Here is a 26844-nt window from a genome sequence, read left to right as displayed (position 1 = left end):
CGGTGTTCTCTCTCGTTATAAGAATGTTACGCGATTGTGTCACGGTTGCGTTACATAGGACCCGGCAAATAGGAATGCAGTGTCAAGTGGAGTTGAACGCTTTCAATCGAGGAAAAAATTAAGTTCAACTTTACGTGACTCAATATTCCTGTTCGAGATCGCCGCGTCCTGAGTAAGCGTGGCACAATCTCGTAACGCTGCCGTGATGAGGGAGAACGCCGTTTAAGTATTCAGATGTTCCTTTCCTCCGTTTTTTAAAGCGCCTTCAAATAAACACGATACTCCGCAACTTACTGAAGATCGAATAGTGGTATCATGGGAACTTGCTTGTGGACCTCTTAAGAAGGAGTGCGATCGCAATGAACAAAGGAGGTAACTTATCAAGCAACTAAAAACAACGTACTCCCAGTTAGACCCTAGCGACACCCAGACCCAGTTAAACCAAGTTTCAACCAATAGGATCGCTCACTTTTCCGTTTGTCTATACTTGGACCGAGTTTATCAGAAAGGAACCAACCCACATTTTCGAAAAAATTGAGTTGAGAATGTTATTGTGTTACCATCAGCACGAGCTATATTTTCTCCTGCCAAAAACTGAAGGTCGAAAATCAGAGATAGTTTGTGAAAAGAGAGGTTAACGTTTATATTCTACATTGAGCCTTGTGTAGGAATATAACTTCCAACCTCTTTTTCTCAGTTTCAATTTAATCAAGCGTTGGTTCCTTTCTGATAAACCCGGTCCATTTTGTCTATCAATTTCAATCGCTAGCAGCTATCATTGGGCCGATTCTGATCAAAACTCGTCCCGTCATAATCATATGTTACGAGGGACTGCTTGCGCGGAATTTACTCCAAATCCAAGCTACACACAACTCAATTCAACCCAAATTCCTCGACTGAATAGATAACATCTTTTAAAAAAAGAAATCCGACGTACGTACAACCAGTCCTGTAACGGAATCTAAATCATCCCCTCCCCACATTCCGCCTAAATCCCGCGGAGCGAATCATGAAACTGTTTCTGATCGCTGACAACAACAAATAGGATCGCTCAATTTTTCCTTGGTCGATTTTCTATATCAATTTCAATCATCAGCCCGCGGTTATAGGGCCGATTATGGTCGAATTCGTCCCATTATAATCATAGGCTTCGAAGGACTTCCTGCGTGGAATTTACTCCAAATCCAAGCTACACACAACTCAATTCAACCCAAATTCCTCGACTAAATAGATGGCATCTTTTAAAAAGAGAAGTCCAACGTACGTACAACCAGAGGCGGGCTCAGCAATTTGGCAACACCGGATTTCCTCCATTTAAACCTATGCTAAATAATCGATTCTTTTTGAAACACCTGGCCCCTCCAGGAATCGATATATTTCCATAGGTTTAAATGGGGAAAAGCAGTGTTGCCAATTCGCTGCATCCGCCAATGCGTACAATCAGTTCCTATAACGGAATCTAAATTATGCCTTCTCCACATTCCGCCTAAATCCCGCGGAGCGAATCATGAAACTGTTTCTGATCGCTGACTGGATCCGAAATTAAAGCGTTGCAGATGGTATAAATTTCGGCATTCGGAGCGGCGGAGGTTGGCGGCTCGCAATGTGGACTCCCCCCCCCCTCCCGGGAGGGGGGGGGGTGGATCCGGGTTGAAATTGAGTAGGGCATGTTAGGCGGCCCCCTGAGTCTCGTACCCAATGAACGTAAGCCGCGCAAACAATGCGCCCCGCGCGTTGAGATTATTTACAAGCGCTGTTGCTGTTCTGTTCCCCCTCGAAATAAAGAGATCACCGTAATCAAACCGGCCGGACACGTATTTCTATCGCTGCGTTTCGACATTTCCGCCTTCGGATCATGTTTTCGCCGTGAAGACCTCGCATGACACGAAGATTTGCGATTTATAAATACTTTCCTTTTCGTTAACCCTCTATGGCAAAACGTTACGAATTCGTAACAACGTATTTTCGGGGTTTTTATAAATTGAATCTTTCCCCTGTGCGATAATTTTGCAAAATGCCATTAGTTTTTTCTTTTTTTTTACAAAATTGATTCCCTTAACTTTAAAATTTTGAAAACAAAATTGGTACTCTATTTTTCTTATGCAAGCTACAAAATAGATCAGTGTCCCCTATGATCTGAGATCCAAAATTAATTCATGGCGCAGAGGGTCAAGTTTCGCGAGAAACACGATGTTGCCGCTAGAGGGTCATCGGATCGTCCCAAAATCGCCGAGACACTTGTTAAGTTGTATACATAACTATTATATGAAAGAAAAACACTAAGAAGTGGCCCGAACTGTATGTAACAAGGTGGAGAAATGGTGCTGGGTCCACACCATTTCGCGGGAAACAAAGCCAAGAAATTCCAAAAACTTTTGGAATTGCTTGACTTTGTTCCCCGCGAAATGGTGTGGACCCAGCACCATTTCTCCACCTTGTGACATAACTATTATACTATTACACTATTATACTATGCAATAACTATTTAATCTGGGTTAATAGAAATCAAAATTATTGGAATAATATGTATTTAAAAAGTATTTATATTCTTTGAGTTGAAACTTCTAATTCCTATATTTGATTTTTTAAAAATTCTGTGGGTTGTGATGTAGAATATAAAAATTCTATATAGTGAGCTTGAAAATATAGATATTATTACTATAATTATTATAATAGTTCTAATCAGTTCATTATTGATTTAAATGAAAAAAATTCACCCACAATGTTGATTGAGGGGGATATGGGAGAATTTCCTGTGCGCATAAAAAACCGCATGGTTACTGCTGTAGGAATTATCGAAAATATACCTTTGGTTATAATAATTCTGCGTAATTAGAATTTTTATACATGATATTAACTGTAAAAAATAGTCCTGAAGAACACATTCTACAATTAACACTCTATTCGCCTCTCGGTAACGCCTTCAAAAAACCACACATGTTTGGATGCAAGATTATGATACCACTATTCGTGCGTCACTGTGGTTATTGCGTATAACCAGCTGATTGAAGGCGAACTGTTGATGATCGCACAGAGCCATCACGCACCTTGGGCTAAGTTTTTGTCGTGTCGGTGTTCGGTGAGTGAACATCGGCGACTAGAGTGCCTATATGGAGAGAACGCGAACATGTCGAGATATGGAGCCCAAAAGGGCAGCCAACCCTCCAACACCAAAAATGTCACTGCCAATCTTCAGATACCAATATCAAACTAAGATAGCCAAGAATGTTACTAAATGAGCGTTCCTCCGCAAAAATGAGTCAATTTAAGCAACAACTTAGTCAAGTACGTGCTTTACAAACGACGGGTTTATCAGAAAGAAACCAATCCACTTTTCGAGAAAAAAAAATGAGTTAAGAATGTTTTTGAGTTCCACTAGCCGCGCAATTTCTCCTGCCAAAAACTGAAAGTCGAAGAACAGAAATTAATTTGTGAAAAGAGGAGTTAAAGTTCATTTTCTACATCGAGCTTTATGCAGGAATAGAACTTCAAACCCCTTTTTCTCAGTTTCGACTTATGTGAATTGGTTCCTTTTTGATGAGCTCGGTCCACTTAGTAGTGGAAGAATAAAATTGGAGCTTTCAGCTTGCATTTCGGCTTTTAGAGAAAGTTTACGCTAATTTTGAAGCAATGGGGTGAGGGCTAAGTCAGAAGTTATCCCTGTTTCAATTTCGAAGCTCAAAATTTAAAGAAAATGAGAACGAAATGGCACGATATAAGAATAAGAAACATTTTTCGCAGGTGTATCCAAGGCCTCGTCTACACGAGTGCGGTTCAAGGAACTTCGGGCGAACTTGTTCCAGGAACTTGTTATAACTTACCGATAACTTGTCCCTGATTCCTGGAACTAATTCGTCGAAACTGCGCTCGTGTGGACCAGACCTTAATAAAAATTTCTCTTCGCTCCTGCCGAGCACCGAATATCTAAGATACAGTGGCGTGGCGTGAATAATCGATTATCGATATCTCGCCATTTGAAGCTATGGAAAAGAATCGATTACTAAGGTGTTCGCTGCGAACACCCTGATAATCGATCTTTTCTCATAGGTTTAAATGGCACCACAATCGATATATCGCAATTCACGCCACGCCACTGCAAGATAGAAGATCGGAGTGGCAGACGGGATGGCGGGCTTCGGGCTAGATTCAAATGTTTGCAACTTCTCCTCCGGGGAGAAGTGAAAAGGGTTCAAATTAAGTTGAAGAGAGGAAAATATGCGCTCACAAAGAAATGAATGACGAGTACCGAGAACAGAAAGAAGGGGACTTTTTACTTGAATAGGGAAATTCCCGGTTTCTTTGAATCGAGTTTTGCACGGCAATGCTGGAAATGCTGGATCCACTCCACTTGGAAATCGTGAGTTTCCAACTCATTTCCTCCCCCGGTGCTTTCCACGTTTGAATAAGGATCCTATTTTTCTGTATCTACGTGCTGATGTCCTCCGATCCGCCGCAAATGATTCAGTATTTTTTTGCGCGCGATATTGCGCTGGTGGTTTACAATCTGTGAGCTCGAGTGATTTTGGGCGCACGCTCTTCCGTACGGAGTGCTGCCCCCTTTGCAAACGTCTTGCTTCATCTCTGTGCCGATGATCCAAGGTGCATGTCTGCAAAGCCTCATGGTTCCCTCTCTACATTATTTTATGGCGGGAAAATTCGATTTTTACTAGTCCTGGTATAGTTATTAACGATCGTGTTATTTTGGAACAATCCCAGCGGAAAGCACGTCGACAGCTGGACAACGTGAAGTAGAAAAGAACCAAGCCACATCAGCTATTGTCAAACTTAATTGGGCAATTATAATGTTTTACATGGAAACGGTTGTGCGGACCTTTGTGCAAATTTCAGTGAAGTTTCTGCATAGCTCGAAGAAAATTCCTTAAACTTGTCAAAGATATTCGCACAAAAGTTCTCTTCAAAAAAATTTAATTGCCCAGTTAACTTTGGCTATAACTGATGTAACTTAGTTCTTTCTGCTAAACGCGGTCCAAATCTCCGCACTGCATATCTTTCGTTTTGTCAATTTCACCTTCAATAACCTTGATGGCAATATGACCAGCTTGGGGGCTCGAATAGTTGCAGTAGTTTTAGCTTCTTCGCTTATTGCCATAACCGAAAACATCTACGGTATAACGTCCAATGACACTTTTTTTATCCCGGAAATATTTTGAAGGAATATTCTCAGATCGAAAAATCCTATTCACTACCTGGGCAACACACTGATAAAAAATATGGTAGCTTTTACCATGATCTGACACAGAGATCCGAGTATGGTAGTCAACACTAGACTTTATGGTAGCATTTACCGTATTACGGTAAGTATCAGCCGAGTTCTGGCGAATACTACTATAATTCCAGTTGTTTTCACTAAATAGGATCACTGTGTAAAAAAACCAAGTAGACTTATAGTAGATGTCACCATACTTTTTTTCAGTGCAGTACAAACAGTGTCAAAAACTGCGAGTATCTTGAGCTTCCAGTCAGTACTCAGTACCGTAGTAGCAGGGATGATCCCTCCGACCTCCGACCCGCAATGGGGGGGGGGGGGGCTGGGTGCGGAAAAGTTGGCGAACAATGCGACTGCTTTGAAAACCTCTAATGTAAACTGATTGTGAGCTCCATGTCAATTTGAAAGAGACGAAAAGTTGCCCCGCAATTCAAATCGGAAAAGTTACTCGGCGCGCGTCGGGTCTTCGTTAAAGTTGGAGCTTTTCATGCCGCCGTCTCCACCCCCACCCCCACCGCGTCGCGCTGCGCTTGGCATTGGCGAGAACGCAATGTACGGAAAAAATGAAACAATCGCATTATAACTTTTCCGTCCTCTTTCTTCTTTTTTCGATGCGCGGAAAGTTTGGCAGACCCTTTGTCTCGCCGTACTTGGACTGGTCATTTGAACCCATGCTCTGGGAGAAGGAGAAGGAATCGCTCATTGGTGAGATTTCTCGAGGCGGGACTTAAGGTAAAAAGAGATTAGGGAGCGTTATTTTCATTTCCTAAAAATGTACGCAAAAACGGGTTGCAGACGGCGAGTCTATGGTACGTGTGGACTTAAAATCACGAAAAAGCAAAATCTTGCCTGATCCCAATTTCGAGATATCGCAATTTGAAATTTTTAAAGTAAATACAGGTGTTCTACTAATTTTTATCCGTCTTTTTATTCATCCATTGAATCGGTGTTGATCGGTTAACGTTTTTATTTTTCGCTCGATTCATGTCGATCGAATGCATACCCTGTTGTTACATGCAGACTACCTACTTATTATACTCTTTTTTTTGACTGAAAATGTCGCCTTCAGCTGCGTCTGCAGCAATTGTTATTACGAATATGTTGTGCTTCCTGATTTCAGTTCATTACATACTTGAGTCTCTGCAGGCGTTTTAGGTGCGAAAGCAATTCGCCTTCAGCTGCGTCTGCAGCAATTGTTGTTACAAACATGTTGTGCGTGCTGATTTTAACTCATTACATACTCGACTCTCTGAAGGCGTTTCATGTGCGGAAGTAGCGCCATCTGTCGGAGAACGAACAAAGAAGGGATTGAGCGATTCATTCAATCTCACTTCCGTTGTTCTCCAACAGGGTGCTCTACTTTCGCACATAAAACGCCTTCAGAAAGTCAAGTATGTAATGCGCTGAGATATGCACGCACAACATGTCGGTAACAACAATTGCTGCGGACGCAACAGAAGGCGAATTGTTCAGTTACTAAAAAAAGAGTATGGTAGGTAGTCTGCATGTTACGATAGAGTATATTTCTGATCGACATGAATCGAACGAGAAAAAATTAAAAAAGCGGATCAATATTAGTAGAAAACCTGCATTTCCAATGGAGGTTTCAAATTGCGATATCTCAAAATTAGGATCAGCCAAGATTTTGATTTTTCGCGATTTTAAGTCCACACGTACCATACACTCACCCCCTGCAAACCGTTTTTGGGTACATTTTTGTCGCATTTTTTTTTCTTCTTCTTCTTCAAGACCATTGCGAGGACTAGTGGTTTGCTCCACACTACTTTATTTAAGAGAGAATTAATAATCATGCTCGAGAAATGAATCAGATCTGCGAATCATCAGGAAAATTGTGGGCTGATTATTGAAATCGATGGACAAAGCGATAGACAACGAGGACAAACTTAATTTAAAGCGATCCTATTGGTGGAAGCGGGTGGTTGCGATGGACAAAGGAGGAGACTAACTAACGGCAACCCACGATAGACCCTATAGTTAGTCCATCATTTTGCCCCTTAGTCTATAACAATTAACCACCCGTTTCAACCAATCGGATCTCTCCATGTTCCCTGTATCTTCCCCTGTATTCCCTGTATCTAACCCACGATATAGACCCTATAGTTAGTCCATCATTTTCCCCCTTAGTCTAATAACAATTAACCACCCGTTTAAAGCAATCTGATCTCTCCATGTTCCCTGTATCTTCTATGTCTATCGTTTTCTATATAAATTTCAACAATCAGCCGGCTGGAACTTTGAACTTGATCAGATTTAGGTTCGACAGCGTCATACAGTCGCGCGGGCGGTGCATCTGGCGACGAATCTACAGAAAATCAAACTCAATTCACATTTCCTCGTTTTCCCCGTTCTGATTGTTCCCGCGGACATAATAGAGCTCACTGAAAATTAAAAAGCGCCAAGCAGATCTCCCCGTTTCCCCCTTAGTCTATAACAGCCACCCGTTTCAACTTATAGGATCTCTCCATGTTCCCTATGTCCCATGTCTATCGCTTTGTCTATCAATTTCAATAATCAACCCGCTGACCGGTGAGGTAGAGTTCGTACCTGAGGTATGGCCGATGTTGAAGAAGCTCTCCGGGTTGCCGCTGGTGATGCGGTAGGTGATGTTCTGGGCGGGGTCCAGGTCCGCGTCGGAAGCCGAAAGCTGGAGCACCAGTGAACCGCCACCGGAGTTTTCGGGCACGTAGGCCGTGTACGCCGGCTTCTCCGTCAGGGGCACGTTGTCATTCACGTTGCTCACCGCCACGAACACCTGAAACACAAGTTCAACACCCGAATCAGCCTTCAGTCCCTTGTAAAAAGACATCCATTGGTATTACATGTAATACCATCAAAATATCAACAAAAATACCAATAAAGTAGACATTTTTGTTTGAGAAAACAAGATAGAATGGTTGTATGTTGGAGTTTTTTTGCCAACGTGCGTTAACAAATTCAGCATGAAGCTGAAAATCTCAATACAGAGGGAAAAGCTCATTCGAGCACATCTAGGAGATATGCTGTTTGGAGCAACACTAGTTACGTCCATTCAGGAAGGCAACTTCAGACGCGTTTCGGCCTTGTTGGGCCATCCTCAGTTGCCTTCCTGAATGGACGTATTTAGTGTTGCTCCAAACAGCATATCTCTAAGAGGGAAATTTGTGCTCGAATGAGCTTTTCCCTCTGTATTGAGATTTTCAGCTTTATGCTGAATTTGTAAACGCACGTTGGCAAAAAAACTCCAACGTACTGTCGTATGAGTGCGTCTACCGCAATCAGTTTATAGAATGGTTGTATGGACGTGCGAATTATTTCGATAATCGAATGATTTGAATGTTTCGAAAATAATAAATTAATGATCCAGAAATTTTAAGCGGGTAACATGCTAATGGGTAGAACTTGTTAAAAAACGTAATTTACAGGACAGAGGACAGAGAAAATCGAGCGAGAGGAATTAATTTCAGTTTTTCTATAGAAATCCCTGAGTTTTCCTGTTTTCTCGAAAAGGACCGTTTTCTTTACTGCTTCTAGTTTTACGGCTCTAAAGAAATTTTTGCGAAATTGAGAATATAAATGAGTTTGCCGAACTAGTTTCAGTTTGGTAAACGGATTTTTTAACACATCGCTCGCTCATCAGCCATCGAGCATAGGGCCTCAAGTAAAGTGTTAGATGTTGAACCCTGGAATAACTTCTATACAATATTAGTGTGAGGTCTGTAAAATATTCCGTCCCTAGTAGAAAGGAATTACCATTGGTGTGAAAAAGTGGCGAGGCGTGAATAATCGATCATCTATATGTCCCCATTTAACGCTATGGTAAAGAATCGACTATTTAGGTTTTCGGAGCGTCCACCCTGTTCATCAATCCATTTCCATAGGTTTAAATGGCAGATCAATCGATATATCGCAAAGCACGCCACGCCACTGGCGCGAAACCAAGCTCGGAATCCAACGAACTTCATCATGAAACAATAAAATCGACGCTTCTTGAGTTCCGTAAAGTTGAGAATTCAATTAATCAAAGGCGACAACCCTCCCATCTCCGGACTCTAATTCCCCAACGCAACGCCGCACAATGGATCGAGCTAATAGAAGAGGTCGGACATGAAATTTTTAGATATAATTTCAAATTTTGATGTTTATTTAGTCACAAATTCAATTTCAAGGGGTAATTCTGAACGGAAATTTTTTGAAAAAACCATTGGAACCACTCTTGGACTTTCTTATTTCATATTTTCGAAAGTATAAGCTTTCAAAGTTCAGGGTGTCTACTAAAACAGGCTGGCCGAAAATCAGTACTTTTACAGTAAGTTTTCAGTACCTTCAACTGACGAAATGCGAAAAATTTCAAAAATTTGAATTTCTCGCTCAAATTCCGAATAAAATGAAACAAACTCCGGATTTTCTTTCGAAATTTCCGCATTTTTTCAGTACTTCCGAACCGCCCTTGAAACATCAGTACTATTTCGGACTTTCTGGAAATTCCGGACTTGTTGACACCCTGAAGTTGCCAGATTTTGCCCGACTTCTCCAATTGACTCGATCCACAGTGCGGCGGCCTACATTCCGCGAGCGATTAAAACTTTGAAAAATTTCAATTTCGTCGTGTGACTTGAGAACTCGGCCGCGCGCGGCTGCCACCGCGAAAAACAGGAATTATTGCCCTCCCTTAAAAGACCACTCCAACTGTCTCAATAAAGTTTCAAAGCGTATCAACTGCGTTTTACGAGTTACAGATTGTTTTTTTACGAGCCCCCTGATGGAACGCGCCGAGAGATGACGCTGCTTGAGCAGGGAAAGGGGATGAAAGGACTTAATTGTTTACGACTTCTATGGTTTCAGAGCTATTTTCATTTGATTCCATTCCTGGTCTTTTTATTTGATCTTAACTAACTGAATTTTGATTTGTTAGGTTTTGATGTCCAATTGAATTTCTATCGGGCAAACGCATCTCAAAGGATACCACGTGCAGGAATCCATTGGAAACTTTTCCGCGCGTGAGGAAGATTTTTTTAAATGCTTTTTTCTTCAAAGTTGGACAAAACTCTCGGATTACGCTCCTCTCATGTGTTCATAGTTCTCTCGAGTGTAGAGTTATTCACTCTCAAGCATTGCACCTGACGCGCGATGCTTGTAGTATCCCTCTAGGTTTGTAGGCGCAACGTCGGCCACAAAGTTTAGCGCGATTATTCAAACTTGCCGGGTTGTGTTTTTTCAACGCAAAATTTTGAAGTATTCGCATCCTGCATGCCTTATTGTTTATCATTTAAAATGTTAAAAAATTAGGTTCAGTCTAATTGATTTTCTTCTCTGCATTTACATTTTTATTAATAGTCTTAAATAGACATTGAGAGTGAATTGTTCTTAAGAGATACTATTAAGCGCGTTTACTTTAGAGCATATTGATATTGTCACCTTCCGGCCAAAGTACCACAAGCGCCATGCAACGTTTCAAAAATGTCCGCCGTCATTTTATTTTTTTACAGAGAAACTGTTGGTTGAGTTTGTTTGAAAATTTCACTGAGCTTCCTTTGTGCTGACGATTAAATTCAGTGAACTTTTCAAACAGATTCAACCAACAATTTCTGTGTAAAAAAAAAAAAAAAAAAATGGCGTCGGAAATTTTGAAACGTCGCATGGCGCTTACAATACTTTGGCCAGAAGGTGACGATATGTAGTTACGTTCTTTCGTGGGGGAACGACAAAATATCTGCACCACACTGAAAAAAACTTCTCGGCGTTTTTACCAAGGTCCGTTGGTACCTTTACCATCTCATTTTTTTTTACCAATTATTGGTAATTTTACCGAGACAGACTAGGAATCTTACCTAAAAACCGGTATTTTTACTGGTTTTTTTTTCAGGTAAGAATATCACTTTTATTGTTAATCAATTTCCGGTAACTTTGCCATTTTATCTCGGTGATTCTACCACAGTCGATAAAGAATATTGGCGTTTTTACCAAGGTCCAGTAAAATTGCCGAGAAAGTTCAATAATTTTACCGAGATTTCTCGGTAAAATTACCCATTCCATAAATGGTAATTTTACCAAGAAAAAACTGGGATCAAATAGAACCCTGAATTCTTGGTAATTTTACCCTTTTCTTAGTAAATATACCGAGATCTTTTTTTCAGTGCATCTCCACCACCCACGGCCAGAACTCCCCGACTTTCCCAGCCTTTTCCGGATGCTTAAACCCCTGATATTGCAACACGCCCTTGCAGGTCCTTCATTAGTTTTTCCATTTGCCCCGGACAAAGAAGGGTTTAAGGGGGAATTAACGGAGACGGGCGGGGGGACAGGGGGGCACGGTTGCGGAACTCGTGAAAAATCGTTTCCCCGGAAGTTGGAGCCTCGTTCCGAAAGTGGCGGGATCCGTGGCGTGGCGTGCTTTGCGATATATCGGTTGATCGGCCATTTAAACCTATGGAAAAGTATCGATAAACAGGGTGTTCGCAGCGAACACCTAAATAATCGATTATTTAACACAGCTTCAAATGGGGAAATATCGATCGATCGCGGGGCGGGATTCACGGAGAAGCGACGGGCCTGCTGGGAGGGATGAGCCAGGTAATTATTTACGCAACAACAACAACAACAGCAGCAGCAACAGAAAAAAGAGCAATAACATTATCCCTGCATTTGCCGGGGCGCACCGGTATTATTGATGTACATTTTTATTTTTATTCACTGCTCTGGGCGAGGGGATGCCGACCGGGGGATGGGGGGGGGGGGATTGTAATGCGGGCGAAGGTCGGGCGAGCTACTTAGTCAGCGTTTTCGGATGTTCCGGCGTTGAGCGGAATTCTAATCATGATGTACGAGGAAGTTTACTGCGTTAACGGAAAAATTTCCAGTTTCGGGTCTGGCCTTGAGGAGGCGAAGAAGTTGCAGGAGAAGAGGTTGACCAGCGAGGGTGAACCCATGCTGCATTTGGACACAATGGACCATTTAAGTTCGTATTGTGAGTAATTCCTTGATTTTGATTTCCCAAAGCTGTCATGACCCACGACGACATTAAAGGGTTGCTGTGAGGGTGCCATCCGTTTCCGTACCTGCCTTTTTTTCAGCTAATCCTGCTACTCTCACAAAAACGACACGCGATTATTTCTCTGCCGAGTAAAAATTCTTTTTCCCTCCTCCCCCCAAAAAAACTGAGTGCAAAGTCGCAGCTGGCGACCAAGGTTGCCAGGTTGTACGACAAAAAGTGAGGATTTTTCAAGGTTTTACATGGGGGAAAGTCAGCACTCCTATTTTCCGGCACTAGTTGAAACTTTCCCGGAATCCTCCTCGAAATGTCACGGAATTCCTAGCTATTTTCGGAATATTCTCGGAATTTCGGGGCTTGAATCTGTTTAAAAATTTTACTGCATTTTATCAGCAGCACAAAGAAAATCCAGTGAAATTTTCGGACAGCTTCGTTGAGCAATTGCCCTGTGAACAAATAAAATAGCGGCGGAAATTTTTGAACGTTGCATGGCGCTTGTGATACTTTGGTCGGAAGGTGATGATTCGACGATTTCCGGAACTAAAGCCGGGCATATTCCGTATTTTTTTAAAAAATTGCATTTTTCTCGGAACTTTTGAAATTCCGAGACTCCCGGAATCTTCGGTAAACTAAAACAGGAGCACTGGGAAAATTACCGATTTTTCAGCACTATCCGGCAACACTACTGGCGACCCACCCGACGCGACGGGCGCACGCCGAGTCCCCGGGCGGGTAAGTGGCGTTGCCCCGAAGCATGATTTATGCGTTTTTGAGATCCGTTCATTCGTTTCCTTCCGCCGAGCCGCGCCAAATGAAACCGTTGTGAATACGACGTGTTTACGTGCGGATTTGCGCAGGGATAAATCTCGCATCGGGAGCCCCGTATGCGCTTTGTCTCATCAATGCTCCTGGCGGTGTCCCCGGACCGCGCAGAAAATTCCGGAATTCCGCGCTCACTCCCGCGCTGAGGAAAAACGCCATACGAGCCCTTAGGCGTTGCCAAACTACAGTTAGTCCAACCAAAAAACCATTGGAGCCACTCTTAAACTTTCTTATTTCATATTTTCGTAAGTTAAGCTTTCAAAATTACAGGGTGTCTGCTAAAACAGGCTGGTCAAAAATAAGCACTTTTACAGTACTTTTTCAGTGCATTCTCAAGAAATTCAGTACCTCCTCTATCAGAAAAATCCCGTACTTTTTCAGTACCTCCGTTGGACGAAATTAGAAAAATTTCAAAAAGTTTGAAATTGCGACAAAAATATTAAAAAATTAAAAAAAATTCCGGACCTTTTTGAGGAATTTCTGCACTTTTTCAGTACTTCCGGACCGCCCATAAAAAATTAGTACTATTTCCGGACTTGTACACTGGGAAAAAAAAAGAAAAAAAAACACACATTGGATCTAGAGTCCAGACTCATGAAAACATTGACAAGGAAAAGGACTCTTGATTCAATCAGATTTAAGCTTAAATCAAGAACCAAGCCTCTTAATTTGGGATGATTTCCTTTTGATTTAAGCTTAAATCTGATTGAATCAAGAAACCTTTTTCTTGTCAATGTTTTCAAGAGTCTGGACTCTAGATCCAATGTGTTTTTTTTCCAGTGTAGACACCCTGAATTACCTCCGATAAAAGAAAAATTTCAGGGAAACTTGTAAATATTTCCCGCCAATTTTTCAAAGAAAGTCTTTTGAAAATTAATCCGTGCAGTATTTGAAAATTTTAAGGTAACACATGGATAAATGTCCTAATAAATGAATATTTTATGGGAGGAAATTCGGCAACATCCGTATGCTCGTAGGGCGTTTTTCCTCAGCTCGGCAGTTCTGGGTGCTTCGGGTTTTCCGAGACCTGGCAACCCCGCCGCGTTATAATTTATGTCGGCTGGAGCCATTTTCGTTGACTCAATAACCTCTCTTACGTTTGCACTCCGAGGATTTTTGCCCCCCCCCCCCCCCCCCCCCGCGCGCGCGACTATCACAATAATTCAGCGCTTTAAATAAAGCTGCATCGAAATGAAACCTGGGCTCATTGGATGCATGCTCCGTCATTTCAGGAGCCTCGTTGTGGAGCGTTCCCGCTACCTTTCGGTGGTTATAAATGTGGTGTCATTTCAGGTTTTTTTTTTTTTTTGGAGGGGACGGCTGCTATCACTTGCCGGTAGTTTTAGGGTAGATTTTTTACCACAGATTAATGTGGGAGAAAATTTTTAAAATAATTTTTCAGCCCACACATCTTTTAAATTAAAAAATAGGTTATAGGTTAAGCAAAGCTAATAATTTTCAATATTATGAATACATTTAATGAAATAAACTTTAATCGTACTATATATTGAAGAGTAAGGAATTCACATTTTTAAATCTTTTTGAATTGCACATACTATTCTTATGATTGGACTGCATTTTGCAATTTGGAACTATAAATTCTGGCTCTTCTGTAAAAATACTTATGTGCATAGGGAAACTAATGGAACATACGTTGTTTTTAAACCGGGCTAGAATTTATAGTTCCAAATTGCAAAATGTAGTCCAATTAAAGCTATTCATCTTCCATAAGCTACGAGTTTTACACCGAAATTTTGAATTTACGCATGTTGCTCGAAAAAGACAGCACGATCCTAATTTCAATAAAACTGGGGCTCAAAATATCGATGCTTGAATAAACGATTGATGAACGCGTCTTAAAAATTCGTCTTAATTTAGACTCGAACAAACCGCTAGCGCCGTCGTCCCCTCGAGGGACACGCGTGCTTGACTTTTTTACGATCGCCCCGGGATATTCTGACAGGTAATCAACGAAGTCGAGTTATGAGCACACTCGCAATACGGTCGATTCATCGAAATTCGATATTTTGCACGAGGAAGATGCGGAACATATCGATGCAGCGTAAACGTGTGCGCGGGGAGCGATTAATTCTTCTGTGGCGGCCAATCACCGCCTCTCCAGCGCGGCGCATCCCGCGCTCGCCCGTGATTGGCCGACACGGCCGCTCCCCGAGGGTATAAGACCAGCGCCCCCGCCACCTACGGCACTCTTGCTCAGCCCTCCAGTCAGTCAAGACCAGTCACGCTGCTCCAGTCTTCGCTCGCTCCAGACGCCATCCATCCTGTCTCTCATCACCATCTAAAACGGCCCTTTTCAGGGCCACCACATCACCTGAGCACCCACAGTGGTGACTCCCGACGTTCCGAATTACGCTCCGACTGCGCTCACTTTCTATTCTAGTCAACCTTCTACTCAAGTCGCCACACCTAATTGGAGTCCATCATGAATATCCCATCTCTAAGCGATGAAGAGATGCAAGATCCAGTAAAGGTGAAACAATACCTGGCTAACGCTGAAGCTTTACAAGCTCAGTCCTCTTCTCGCTGCAAATTACTCGAGGAAAATCTAAATCTCCTCCGCCAAGAATTTGAATTCATCAAGGACGCTAAACGCAAGCTGGAAGAGGAACAAAATCTCTCCACCTCAGCCAACAAACAAATCATAAAGCGAAAAATCAAATTGCCTGCATTTCGCCCCGAAATGCCAGACCTATGGTTCATTCAAATCGAAGCCATTTTTGCCGATTACGGCATAAACGCTGAGATTGATAAATATCGTACCGTTATCAGTCAAAGCGAAGGATCATGGCTGGTCGAAATAAACGATTTAATCCGAGCTGGACCTAGTGTAAACATTCCTTACACCACTCTGAAGAAGGAGATAATCAACCGCTTCTCACTAAGCGAAAATTCACGCCTCAAGAAACTACTCGAAGAGGAGGAAATCGGCGATTTGAAACCATCCCAATTCTTACGCAGACTCAAAACTGTCGCTGGCAGCACACCAATTGCTGACAACATCATGAAACCACTTTGGCTAAGTAGGCTACCCGCCTACGTGCAAGGCATTTTGCAAGCCCAACCCAGCAACAACACGCTGACTGAGATAGCCGATGTGGCAGACCGAATTGCGGAAACCATCCCCCACTCCGTTCATTCCACTTCCGCCACAAATCAAACCATTCCTCCTCCCTCAGTTCACCAAATCTCCAAACCCGCTGACCCTTTATCCGACATCAAAGAAATGCTAACAGCCCTCAGTCACAAATTTGACCTCTTAGACGTCAAAGTCAAGAACCTGGAAGGGAATATTGACAGAAGCAGAAGCCGTTCCCGCTCCAAATCTCGCTCACGCTATAGTTCACCCAAGCCGTTCAAATCCGAGAAAGGATATTGTTTCTATCATGAGAATTTCGGAAAAGAGGCTCGCAAGTGCCATCAACCATGCAAATACCTTAGCTCAACAAACGACAACGGCAGCCAATAGTGGCGGCTGCTGGCTGCCCCACACGGTCCAACCGCCTCTTCATTAAAGACAGAGACAGCAACAACAGTTTCCTAATAGACACAGGGTCTGACTTAAGCTGTTTCCCTAGACGTCTCTTACCAGGCCATTTCAAACCAACAAACTATGAACTAAAAGCAGCGAACGAATCATTCATCAAAACCTATGGGTTCCTGCCCATGAACTTAAACCTCGGCCTACGACGCGCTTTTTCCTGGCGGTTCATCATCGCTGACGTCGACGTTCCCATCATTGGCGCAGACTTTCTAGCCGAATACCATCTTCTCCCGGATTGCCACAAGATGAAGCTCGTGGACGGGGTTACTTCACTCTCAGCCCAAGGAAGTCAAGCAACCAGCGACCAACCTAGCGTCAAAGAAATCTCGGCCACCAACTGCAGCATCCTCGCAGAATTCCCAGAATTGACTCGCCCGCCAGGCAGCCCAAAACCAGACAAGGTTCCTCACTCAACACGGCACTTCATCCGCACAACAGAGGGACCTCCAGTCTCATCCCGCCCTCGCCGCCTCCGACCCAAGCTATATCGAATCGCTAAAGCTGAGTTCGAGGCAATGCTCAATGAGGGGACCATCAAGAGATCCGAAAGCGCCTGGTCTTCACCTCTTCACATGGCACCCAAGAAAGATGACGAATGGCGCCCTTGCGGCGACTATCGGGCACTCAACGCTCGCACCATACCCGATAAATATCCCATTCGCCATCTCCACGACTTTACTGTCAACCTCAAAGGCTGTAAGGTCTTCTCAAAAATAGATCTGGTCAAGGCATACACCCAGATCCCCGTCAACCCAGCAGACGTACCCAAAACAGCCATCACCACTCCTTTTGGACTATTCGAATTCCTCTACATGAGTTTCGGACTGCGCAACGCAGGACAAACCTTTCAACGGTTCATCGACGAAGTCCTACAAGGCCTAGACTTCTGCTTCCCGTATCTAGACGACATCCTGGTCGCCTCCAAAGACAAGAAGGAACACAAGAAGCATCTACGCCTAATTTTTCAAAGATTAGCAAAATACGGCATCATCATCAACATCAAAAAGAGCATCTTTTTCGCAGACTCCCTTGAGTTCCTCGGCTACGAAGTATCCGCCCAAGGCATCAGACCACTACCAGACCGCATAAAAGCACTGATGGAATACCCACCTCCAGCAGATGCACATGGTCTACGAAGATTCCTGGGCATGATGAACTTCTACCGTCTTTTCCTGCCAGATGCTGCCTACTATCAAGCACCCCTACACGAAGCTCTCATTGGCATAAAAGGGAATCAACCGATTCACTGGACACCCTCCCTTCTGGACGCCTTTGAAGCCTGCAAGCAAAGCCTCGGAGATGCCACACTCCTCGCGCACCCAAGCGCCGACGCACCCCTAAGCATAGGCCTCTTCTCAGACGCTTCGAAAGCATCGATTGGAGCCTGTCTACAGCAACTCGTCGACAACAAGTGGCAACCTCTCGGCTTCTTCTCGAAAAAGCTCAATCCACGGCAACAGGAATGGCCCACGCCGCACAGAGAACTCCTGGGCGTGTACGAAGCAATCCGCCATTTCAGACCGGCAGTTGAAGGTCAGGACTTCACAATCTATACAGATCATAAGCCACTAACCTACGTCTTCGACAAGAAACATGGAAACCTGCCGCCCGTCCAAATGAACCAACTCTCATTCATATCCCAGTTCACAACGGACATTCAGTACATACCAGGTTCCGCCAACGTCGTCGCTGACGCATTCTCCAGAATCGAAGCGATCACTTCCACAAACCAGATCGACTTCAACACACTCGCCGCAGCACAGAAAGACGACCCAGAGCTACCAGAACTCTTGAAGGACAACAAACTTTCAATCAAACTCACGCTCATTCCCGTCCCAGGAACAGACATCAAAATCTACTGCGACTCTACAACGCAGCAAAGACCTTATGTCCCATTTCCACTCAGACAAAGGATCTTCAAGCAACTTCACAACCTGAGCCACCCCGGCACCAGAGCAACACAGAAACTCATCTCCGATCGCTACGTCTGGCCCAAAATGCATATTGACTGTCGGAGATGGACCCAAGCCTGTCAAGAGTGTCAACGAGCCAAAGTCTCCCGGCACGTACACTCACCTCTAGGCACCATCAACACTCCATCCAACCGATTCCAGCACATCCACATCGACTTGATCGGACCTCTCCCTCTGGCGCAAAACTACAAGTATTGCCTCACGGTCATCGACCGCTACACCCGCTGGCCAGAAGCACAACCTCTAGAGGGTATCACAGCTGAAGAAGTCGCAACAGCCCTCCTAAACTGCTGGATTTCAAGATTCGGTTCACCTTCCCAGCTTACCAGTGATCAAGGCCGACAATTTGAATCTCATCTCTTCCGAGCCTTGGAGAAACAGCTAGGAATCAACCACATCCGGTCAACTCCATACCACCCCGCAGCAAACGGAATGGTTGAACGGATGCACAGACATCTCAAGAGCGCCATCATGTGCCACCCAAACTCCACATGGCTAGAAGCTCTCCCACTAGTACTTCTAGGCATGAGATCTGTCTTTAGAGAAGACGCCCAAGCAACACCCGCAGAGCTGACTTACGGCGAACCTCTACGCCTCCCAGGGGAACTACTGGTCGCAAACCCAACTCAAGAAAACCCTGCAGAATACGTCAGCAAACTGCGCACCCAGATGGCAAACCTTCGGCCCAAACCTGCCTCTCGCCACGGCACAGCAAACACGTTCATATTCAAGGACCTGAAGACATGCTCCCACGCCTTCCTCAGAGACGACACAAGCCGCAAGTCCCTGCAGCCCCCCTACACCGGGCCATACAAAATCATAGAGCGTACCGACAAAGTATACAAACTTCTGATTAAAGGCAGGCAAGTCAACATCAGCATCGACCGCCTTAAACCGGCCTACATCCTACCCGAAGAACCAGCCTCTGTACAGCTCGCACATCCCAAAACCACTCCGGCCACAGCTGCGGTCCCGCCCCCAACACCCAACGAAGCGGAGACCAAAGCCCCGGAATACAGGACTCGATCAGGGAGGAAAGTGCATTTCCGCTTCCCGGACTTGGTCAAACAATAAAGAAAGCTCACACCAAAATTCACCAACTTCTTAGAGACTCCGTCTCAGCCGTAGGGGAGTACTGTGGCGGCCAATCACCGCCTCTCCAGCGCGGCGCATCCCGCGCTCGCCCGTGATTGGCCGACACGGCCGCTCCCCGAGGGTATAAGACCAGCGCCCCCGGCCACCTACGGCACTCTTGCTCAGCCCTCCAGTCAGTCAAGACCAGTCACGCTGCTCCAGTCTTCGCTCGCTCCAGACGCCATCCATCCTGTCTCTCATCACCATCTAAAACGGCCCTTTTCAGGCCACCACATCACCTGAGCACCCACACTTCGAAAAGCTTTTTAATCCCGAATCGGGTTTAATTGATTTTAGCTTCAGCGCAGTTGAGTCCCGTGAGAAAATCAAGGGAATTCCGAGCGCTCCCAGGTTCGGCTGGGCTAGGACCGGGGGAGGACGGGGGAGGGGGAGAGGGGGGGGGGGGAGTTCGACTCATTTATCAGTTTGCAGCGCGGCCGATCTTCGCTCTGCCAGGTCGAGGAAAAACGACGTATAGTCATTCGAATGTTGCGACATTTTTCCCGATAAATATGTATTTTTGATTGAAGTCACGAATAAACACTGGAAAAAAAAAGTCGCTTGGATCTAGAGTCCAGATTCTTGAAATCGATGACAAGAAAAAATACTCTTCATTTAATCAGATTTTTGCTTAAATCAAAAGGAAATCCGCTTAAATTAAGAGGCTTGGTTCTCGATCTAAGCAAAAATCCGATTGAATCAAGAGTATTTTTTCTTGTCATTGATTTCAAGAGTCTGGACTCCAGATCCAAGCGACTTTTTTTTTCCAGTGAACAGTAAGTTGGAAATGTCGCCAACGTGCGTTAAAATCCAGAAAAAGAGAAAACCCAATACAGAGATAATAAGCTCATTCGAGCACAATTTTCCTTCAAAGAGATTTTTCTCTCTGTATTGAGTCTTTGCCAGTTTCCTGGATTTTGACGCACGTTGGCGACATTTCCAACTTTCTGTCCATACGACTTGGACTGCATTTTTCAAAAAGGAACCAAGAGTATTGCAATGTTGCTTAAATTATGCAAATTCTTTTGCCTTGGAAGAAAAACCTGATCACCTATAAACATTTCCTATTTTACGCGCTACAAACTGTAAAAAGACAAAAATTGTCATGTAAATTCCATATATTTGCATGATTACAGTAGTTTTATTGCAAAGGGTGGAGTGGCACAATCTTAGCAATACGACAATGCTCCTGGTTCCTTTTTGCAAAATGCAATCCACTTGTGTGTTTACCGCAATCAGTTTACGAAGTTCGGAATATACAGCTTTAGCCAGAATCAGCGTGACTACATCACGACTTGCCAATTTTATTTTTAATCAAAAAAAGACTAAGGAACATGCTGAGCTGACATTTTACAAATATATTTTTTTGTAATCCACGGTAGAGTGCCTATATTTAGGAAGAGTGCGGATATGTCGGTAATTTGAGCTTTTGGTCATGGAGCTTTCAGGGCCCAAAAGGGCAGCCAACCTATGGATTCAAATTATACACAGTGATTTATTATAACAATTGTTACGATCCGTCGTTTGCAAAGCACGTATAAATTTAACTTACGTTTGGCATAAATTCACCCATTTTTGCGAGAGAACGCTCATTTATGAACATTTTTGGCCATCTTGGTTTCATATTGGAATCTGAAGATTGGCAGTGACATTTTTTATCTTAGAGGGTTGGCTACCCTTTTGGGCCCTAAAACTCTCCATGTTTGTCATATGTCTGAAGTGTGTACTCTCAAATGAGCTAAAAGCATTATCATGTAAGAGATTTTTTTTTTTTTTATTCCGTGCTTACATTTTAGAGCTTACAGCTCGTATTTCCCGTCAGTACTTAGGTAAAGATGCTCTTCATGAGTGTCGTGACTTAAGCATCTCAAAATCTCCAAAAATAGATTCAGATTGTTTTTATAGACCGCAATTAGACTCTCGGAAAAATCGGGGGGTAAATAATCACAAGTTTCCCGAAAGATCCGTATTTTTCCAAAGAAAATTTGGCAATGTTCGGAAGCGTATACGGCGTTCTACCTTAGAGCGGGAGCGTTCTCATCTGTCAAGGTGTAAACACTTCAGTTAAATCCCTTCTGACTGCTCGGATCGAGGCGGAGCTTCCAGCCTGAAACTCCCGCCAATGAGAGGTTAATCATGATTCGCTCCGCGCGAGGACCCGAGATTCGGGCAAACTCATGACTTTCAGGGACTCTACAGAGCCCGCGGGGAAATTCTCGGGGGAAAAAATGAATGTACAATGCCACCGTGAAGAGCATGTTGATGCTCTAAGTACGAAACCACGTATCTCCAATACAGTGTTTCAAAATTTTCGGTTCTATTTTATTTTCTCGAGGAGAAACAAGCCAACTGCATTGCTTTAAATTTAAACAGAATATTCTGCTGATAAAGAGAAAAAATAAGTTTCATGAAATTAGGTCCGAAGAAATATTAGCATCGGGCGGGCAGCGGCCAATCCAAGGCAGCGGCCAATCCAAGGCAGCGGCAGCGGGATAAACGGGGCCGAGTTGTTGAGCTAGTCTAACGGAGCGCGGTCCGCCTTCAATTGAGCGGTTATACCACACGCGTTCCCACGAGCTCGAATAGTTGCCTATACGGACTCCTTCGTCGATTGAGGCGTTCGTCTCGGAACGTGCAGTGCGGAATTTGGAAGAAATTAAATGAAATATGACTAATGAAATAGTGAATAATGAAGCTGACATATGACTACGCGCATGTTTTATTTTCATTTTGACTTTTTGATTTTTAAGTTTACATTGGAAAGATGGGCACAAATTGTGTTAATTCAAAAAATACTTAACTCCCAAAACTTAAGCACCTGACATTCATAGTGTTCTACTGAAGAACCGACAAGTTTCGTATTTTCGGGCAAGGGCCTCTTTTCGGAGACTGAATACCACGCGAAAATAATACTTTTCAAATCGTTGAAGGTTTTGGACAAAGTTATTATTTATTTTTACTCTGATTTTTATTTCATTTTCTGGACGTGTCTTTCTTTTTTTCATTTTCGGGACTTTTATTTTTTTTTTTTTTTAATTGGAAATTTTCCGAAACAAGCAACCCATCCATTGTACCCATCCGTGAGAAATCTAATTATATTCCGAATTTTCCTGGATTTTTCTTTTGATACTCATCAGGTTACCTGGAATGTCAGACAGACCGAGTCTGTAGAATTCGATGCGTCTTGACATTGATATAACTGTGCGAAATAATAGCGACTACTCGTACTGTTCGAGTGTAATTGAGAAAGAAAAATTGATGATCGATTTGTGAATAAAACTTACCTCGAGTCTTGAATGGAGGGGAACCACACCATGATCGTATGCGAAAACGGTGAGCCAATAATGTGGTTTTGATTCTGCATCCAGTGGCGCTAGCGTCCGAATAACACCTGCACATAAAAAAAGAAAAAAAGCTATAAATTTCAATAAGAAGATAAAGGTACATGGATAGCATGGATAACATGCGCATTGTTACACATGCTTAAAACAGGCTGGCCAAAAATCACCGAGGCGCGAGAGTACACTGGAAAAAAAAACACATTGGATCTAGAGTCCAAACTCTTGAAAACATTGACAAGAAAAAATACTCTTGATTCAATCGGATTATTGCTTGAATTAAAACGAAATCCGCTTAAATTAAGAGGCGTGGTTCTTGATTTAAGCTAGATTCTGATTGAATCAAGAGTATTTTTTCTTGTCGATGTTTTTAAGAGTCTGGACTCTAGATCCAAAGTGTTTTTTTCCAGTGTATACTTACAGCAACAGATAGAGATACTGACAACAGTGGTGTTGGTGTCGAAAAACGAACCGATTTTGGGATGCACTTCAACTGTTCACGATCAAAAAGTCAAATCCCTTCGAGCTCACGTCTTCAATTCTTAAGGGAAGGGAGAGGAGGGACACTTATGAACCGCAATTCTCACTTCTTGGATTGCAGATTTTCAGGAGAATGAAGTTCGGATTTAATAAAAACGGATTCAAGTTGCGAGCTGTAAAAGGCGATAAAGGGTGGTAAAAAGGTTTAATGAGCCTTATTCCTGTGAAAAAAAACCCATGTACGCGCGGTACTTTTTTTTAATCACACCTATCAGCAAGCAAGCGCTATCGAAAATAAAACGCTACGGCGCGCTCATGGTTGCTACGGGCTAATCGCGCTTACAACTTTGCCCTGTTGCCTTGTTTACGGCAATAACAATAACGTCGTAATAGGAAAACAAGAGCCTTATTAGAAACACTTGGCGATTTCATACGTAATTTTTAAACGTAGTGTCTAAAATTATTTATTTAATTCGTGTCTTGATTTTTCCTAACTTTCGCGGAAAAATTATCTGATAAAAACCCGGGGCTCTCTCTAATTTTACTTTGGATTCTCTTAGCAAACTAGATTTTTCTCCATAGATAGAAAGAAAAGTCAATTTTGAGCGTTCACCACGTTAGTAGTGTACGCTCTTTCCCGTCGTTTTGCATCGGGTATGTTACTAATGTATCCATTGGTGAAGGCCCGCACTGTTTCATGGGAATCGGCGTGGTGGGAAGCAATACCTAGTTTCTAAATTTTTTTAAGTATCATTTCTACCTTTTTTCTCCTATTTAGTCCACCTTATGTAATGCCTGTAGGCTTGCCTTTGAGAAATTAATATCTTCACGTTTTACAACTCTGCAACGTACTTTTATTTAATGACTCTTTCAAGGATCGTTCAAATTTTTTGTCTTGGAAAAAGGAGCGATTCTCTTAGTGGACGTGGGTGGTTGCAATAGACAAAGGAGTACTTCTAACTCAGAAAGAGAGGAGTTAGTCTATCATAAATCCCCTTGGCCTATAAGAACCACCCGCCCAACCAATAGGATCGCTCCATACTCCCTAGTTCTTCTTTGTCCATAGCTTTGTCTGTCAATTTCAACAATCAGTCGGCTGGAGGTTTGAAAGTTGATCAGATTTAGATTCGACAACGTCATACAGTCGCACGCGCGGTAGGTCTGGCGACGAGTCGGGAGGAAATCAAACTAATTTCACATTTCCTCGTTTCCCCCGCTCTGGTTGTTCCCGGGGACACAATAGAGCTCGCTGAAAATTAAAAAGCGCCAAGCGGAATCTCCCGACGAACAACTTGGTGACGGAAAAAAGGGGGCTCGAGGAATCTTAGGGTGCTGGCCGAGCCTTTTAAGGGGGCAAATTTAATTTCACTTCCTCTTTGTTCTCGGAAAATGAAAATGAGCGTAATGCGGGGAGGACTGCAGCAAATGCCTCTCAAGATCACCGAGATAAGTTCTCGTGCTATGTGCGAAGTGAAACTATAATCTTCAGCTCTACGAAAACATTTTTGCGCGGCATTTCCTGTGAATTCTTGATGGAGCCCGGTAACGTTGAAGTAACTTTTATTGTTTCCGCTTTTTCCCCTTCAAAAATAATTCAGAAAGCGCAATATTCACAGGAGGCGACAAGTTCCAAAGAATTTCAACTCTCCTGACTTCTCAAATATTTTGTCAAAGAAAATCCATTGATTCTTTCCTGCCGTATCAAGGATTTCGGGCATCGAAATAATTTTCACGATACATACTTAATGCGATATTTAGGCCCAAAACAATGGAGATGTTGCTTGTGTGAGGGATTTGCGAGTTGACTGTTGATTCTTATGTAAAAGTTCGCGAGAAGAACGATGTGGCCAATGGTTTTCTCTACATTGTACATTGTGTACATTGTACATTGTAATTAATACATTGTATTTGCTCCCTATCTTTGCATGGAGAGTTTGTCTTGATGTAGAGATGGGCTCTCAGGATAGCGTGGGATATTCATTTCCCTCCATTTTGGCCTCAACTTGGGAGCTTTTTTTGAGCTTGGGAGCTTTTTTTGAGCTTGGGAGTTGATTTCGGAGAAAAAAAATCAGTGGCACCATCGTGTTTCTCGTGAACTTTTACATAAGAATCAACAGTCAAATCGCACAGACAGTCGAATAGAACCAGACAATCGAACAGAACCGACAGACATTTTCATCCAGCGCAATGGACCACTAGACAAGGTACGAATTTAAGCAATCTGATACATGTTTCTTAACCAGAATTTCACGTAGAACACGATTAGCGCAACGAATATTACTGAAACTAACTCCTAACGAAGATTTCAACGTTTTTATTTCACATTGGTTACGAGGAATTTGAACTGCCCGCTCACAAGAAACTCAAAGCTCTACTCGAGCCAAATCGCGCACTACAACGGTTTCAGCAAGCTTCTCCATCGAGCAATGTTCATTTCCCATTATATGTTGTTAAAACCACAAGAAATTTGCTATAGCTGAGCCAAACCGTCAAGATTGAGGTTTCCAGATTTTTATATTGCAGAGACTATCATGATGGAAGTTTAGCGCGCGATGTGAAACACGTAGAGCATTGAGTTTTCGTGAGCGGGCGGTTTGAATTCACGCATCATGAATCATTAAATATCTTCGTAAGGAGTTGATTTCGGTAACTTTTGCTATGCGCATCGCATTTTACGTGAAATTTTGGTTGAGAAACATGTAGCAGAATGCTGAAATTCGTACCTAGTCTAGTGGTCCATTATCCCCAATTTTTCCGAACACTTTTCATTCCGCACTGAAAAAAAGTTCCGTCGTACGCACCAAAGTTTGGTGTTCCATATATCAGCCCAGCTAATTCGTCAAAACGAACTTTCGGTTCATGTAAGCCAACTTGTGCGGTAAAGTGAACTGACGAACTACGCATGGCCATACATACGTGCCGAACGTTCGGTTACACGAACCAAAAACTCAGTTTGAAAAACCGAATATTTGGGATGATATAGAACACCGAACATTCGGTTCACATGACCGAATTTTTTTTTCATTCCGAGATGGAGCCCGCTATTCTCCCGGTCTCCCCATATCCCAGACACGGTGAATCCACCAGACCCAGTCTTAAGACAAAACGGGAATATCGTCTCTCTCCATGAGGGTACTTCACTCATACCGGGCTACACGGGAGGAGAGCGAAACAATATTCCTTCGCCGCCGTAACCCGGCGATAAAGCGTCTGGTTGGCAGCGTTTTTATTTATCTCCTCGGTTTTATTTATTTATTTTTATCCCCTCTCTCCAGACAAATCCGCGTCTATAACTATAAATCAGCGCGCCTGTGTTTCTG

General features: G+C 43.2%; 2 protein-coding genes across 8 annotated transcripts in view; one reads left to right on the top strand and one right to left on the bottom strand.

Moving 5' to 3' along the window:
- The window catches only part of kug (FAT atypical cadherin kugelei), a 517384-nt gene that overhangs the window by 57791 nt on the left and 432749 nt on the right, over positions 1 to 26844 (bottom strand). For all 7 annotated transcript variants that reach the window (XM_019040503.2, XM_019040505.2, XM_072305395.1 and 4 more), the window contains 2 exons: positions 22991 to 23097; positions 7793 to 8000 (listed from right to left, as the gene is read on the bottom strand). In XM_019040503.2, the coding sequence (XP_018896048.2) occupies positions 7793 to 8000; positions 22991 to 23097 (315 nt within the window). The remainder of the gene's footprint in view (positions 1 to 7792; positions 8001 to 22990; positions 23098 to 26844) is intronic.
- LOC140225660 (uncharacterized) lies at positions 15481 to 16564 on the top strand. Its single transcript, XM_072305272.1, has one exon. The coding sequence runs from the start codon at positions 15481 to 15483 to the stop codon at positions 16522 to 16524; it is 1044 nt and encodes a 347-aa protein (XP_072161373.1). The 3' UTR covers positions 16525 to 16564.

The sequence above is a fragment of the Bemisia tabaci genome, chromosome 10 (genome assembly GCF_918797505.1).
Source record: "Bemisia tabaci chromosome 10, PGI_BMITA_v3".
NCBI classification, from domain to species: Eukaryota; Metazoa; Arthropoda; class Insecta; order Hemiptera; family Aleyrodidae; genus Bemisia; species Bemisia tabaci.
The sequence above is the reverse complement of the archived record's forward strand: the minus strand, read 5'-3'. Positions and strand labels throughout refer to the sequence as shown.

Excerpts from the sequence above, each read along its gene's own strand:
- LOC140225660 (XM_072305272.1), top strand. The coding sequence starts at position 15,481 with ATGAATATCCCATCTCTAAGCGATGAAGAGATGCAAGATCCAGTAAAG.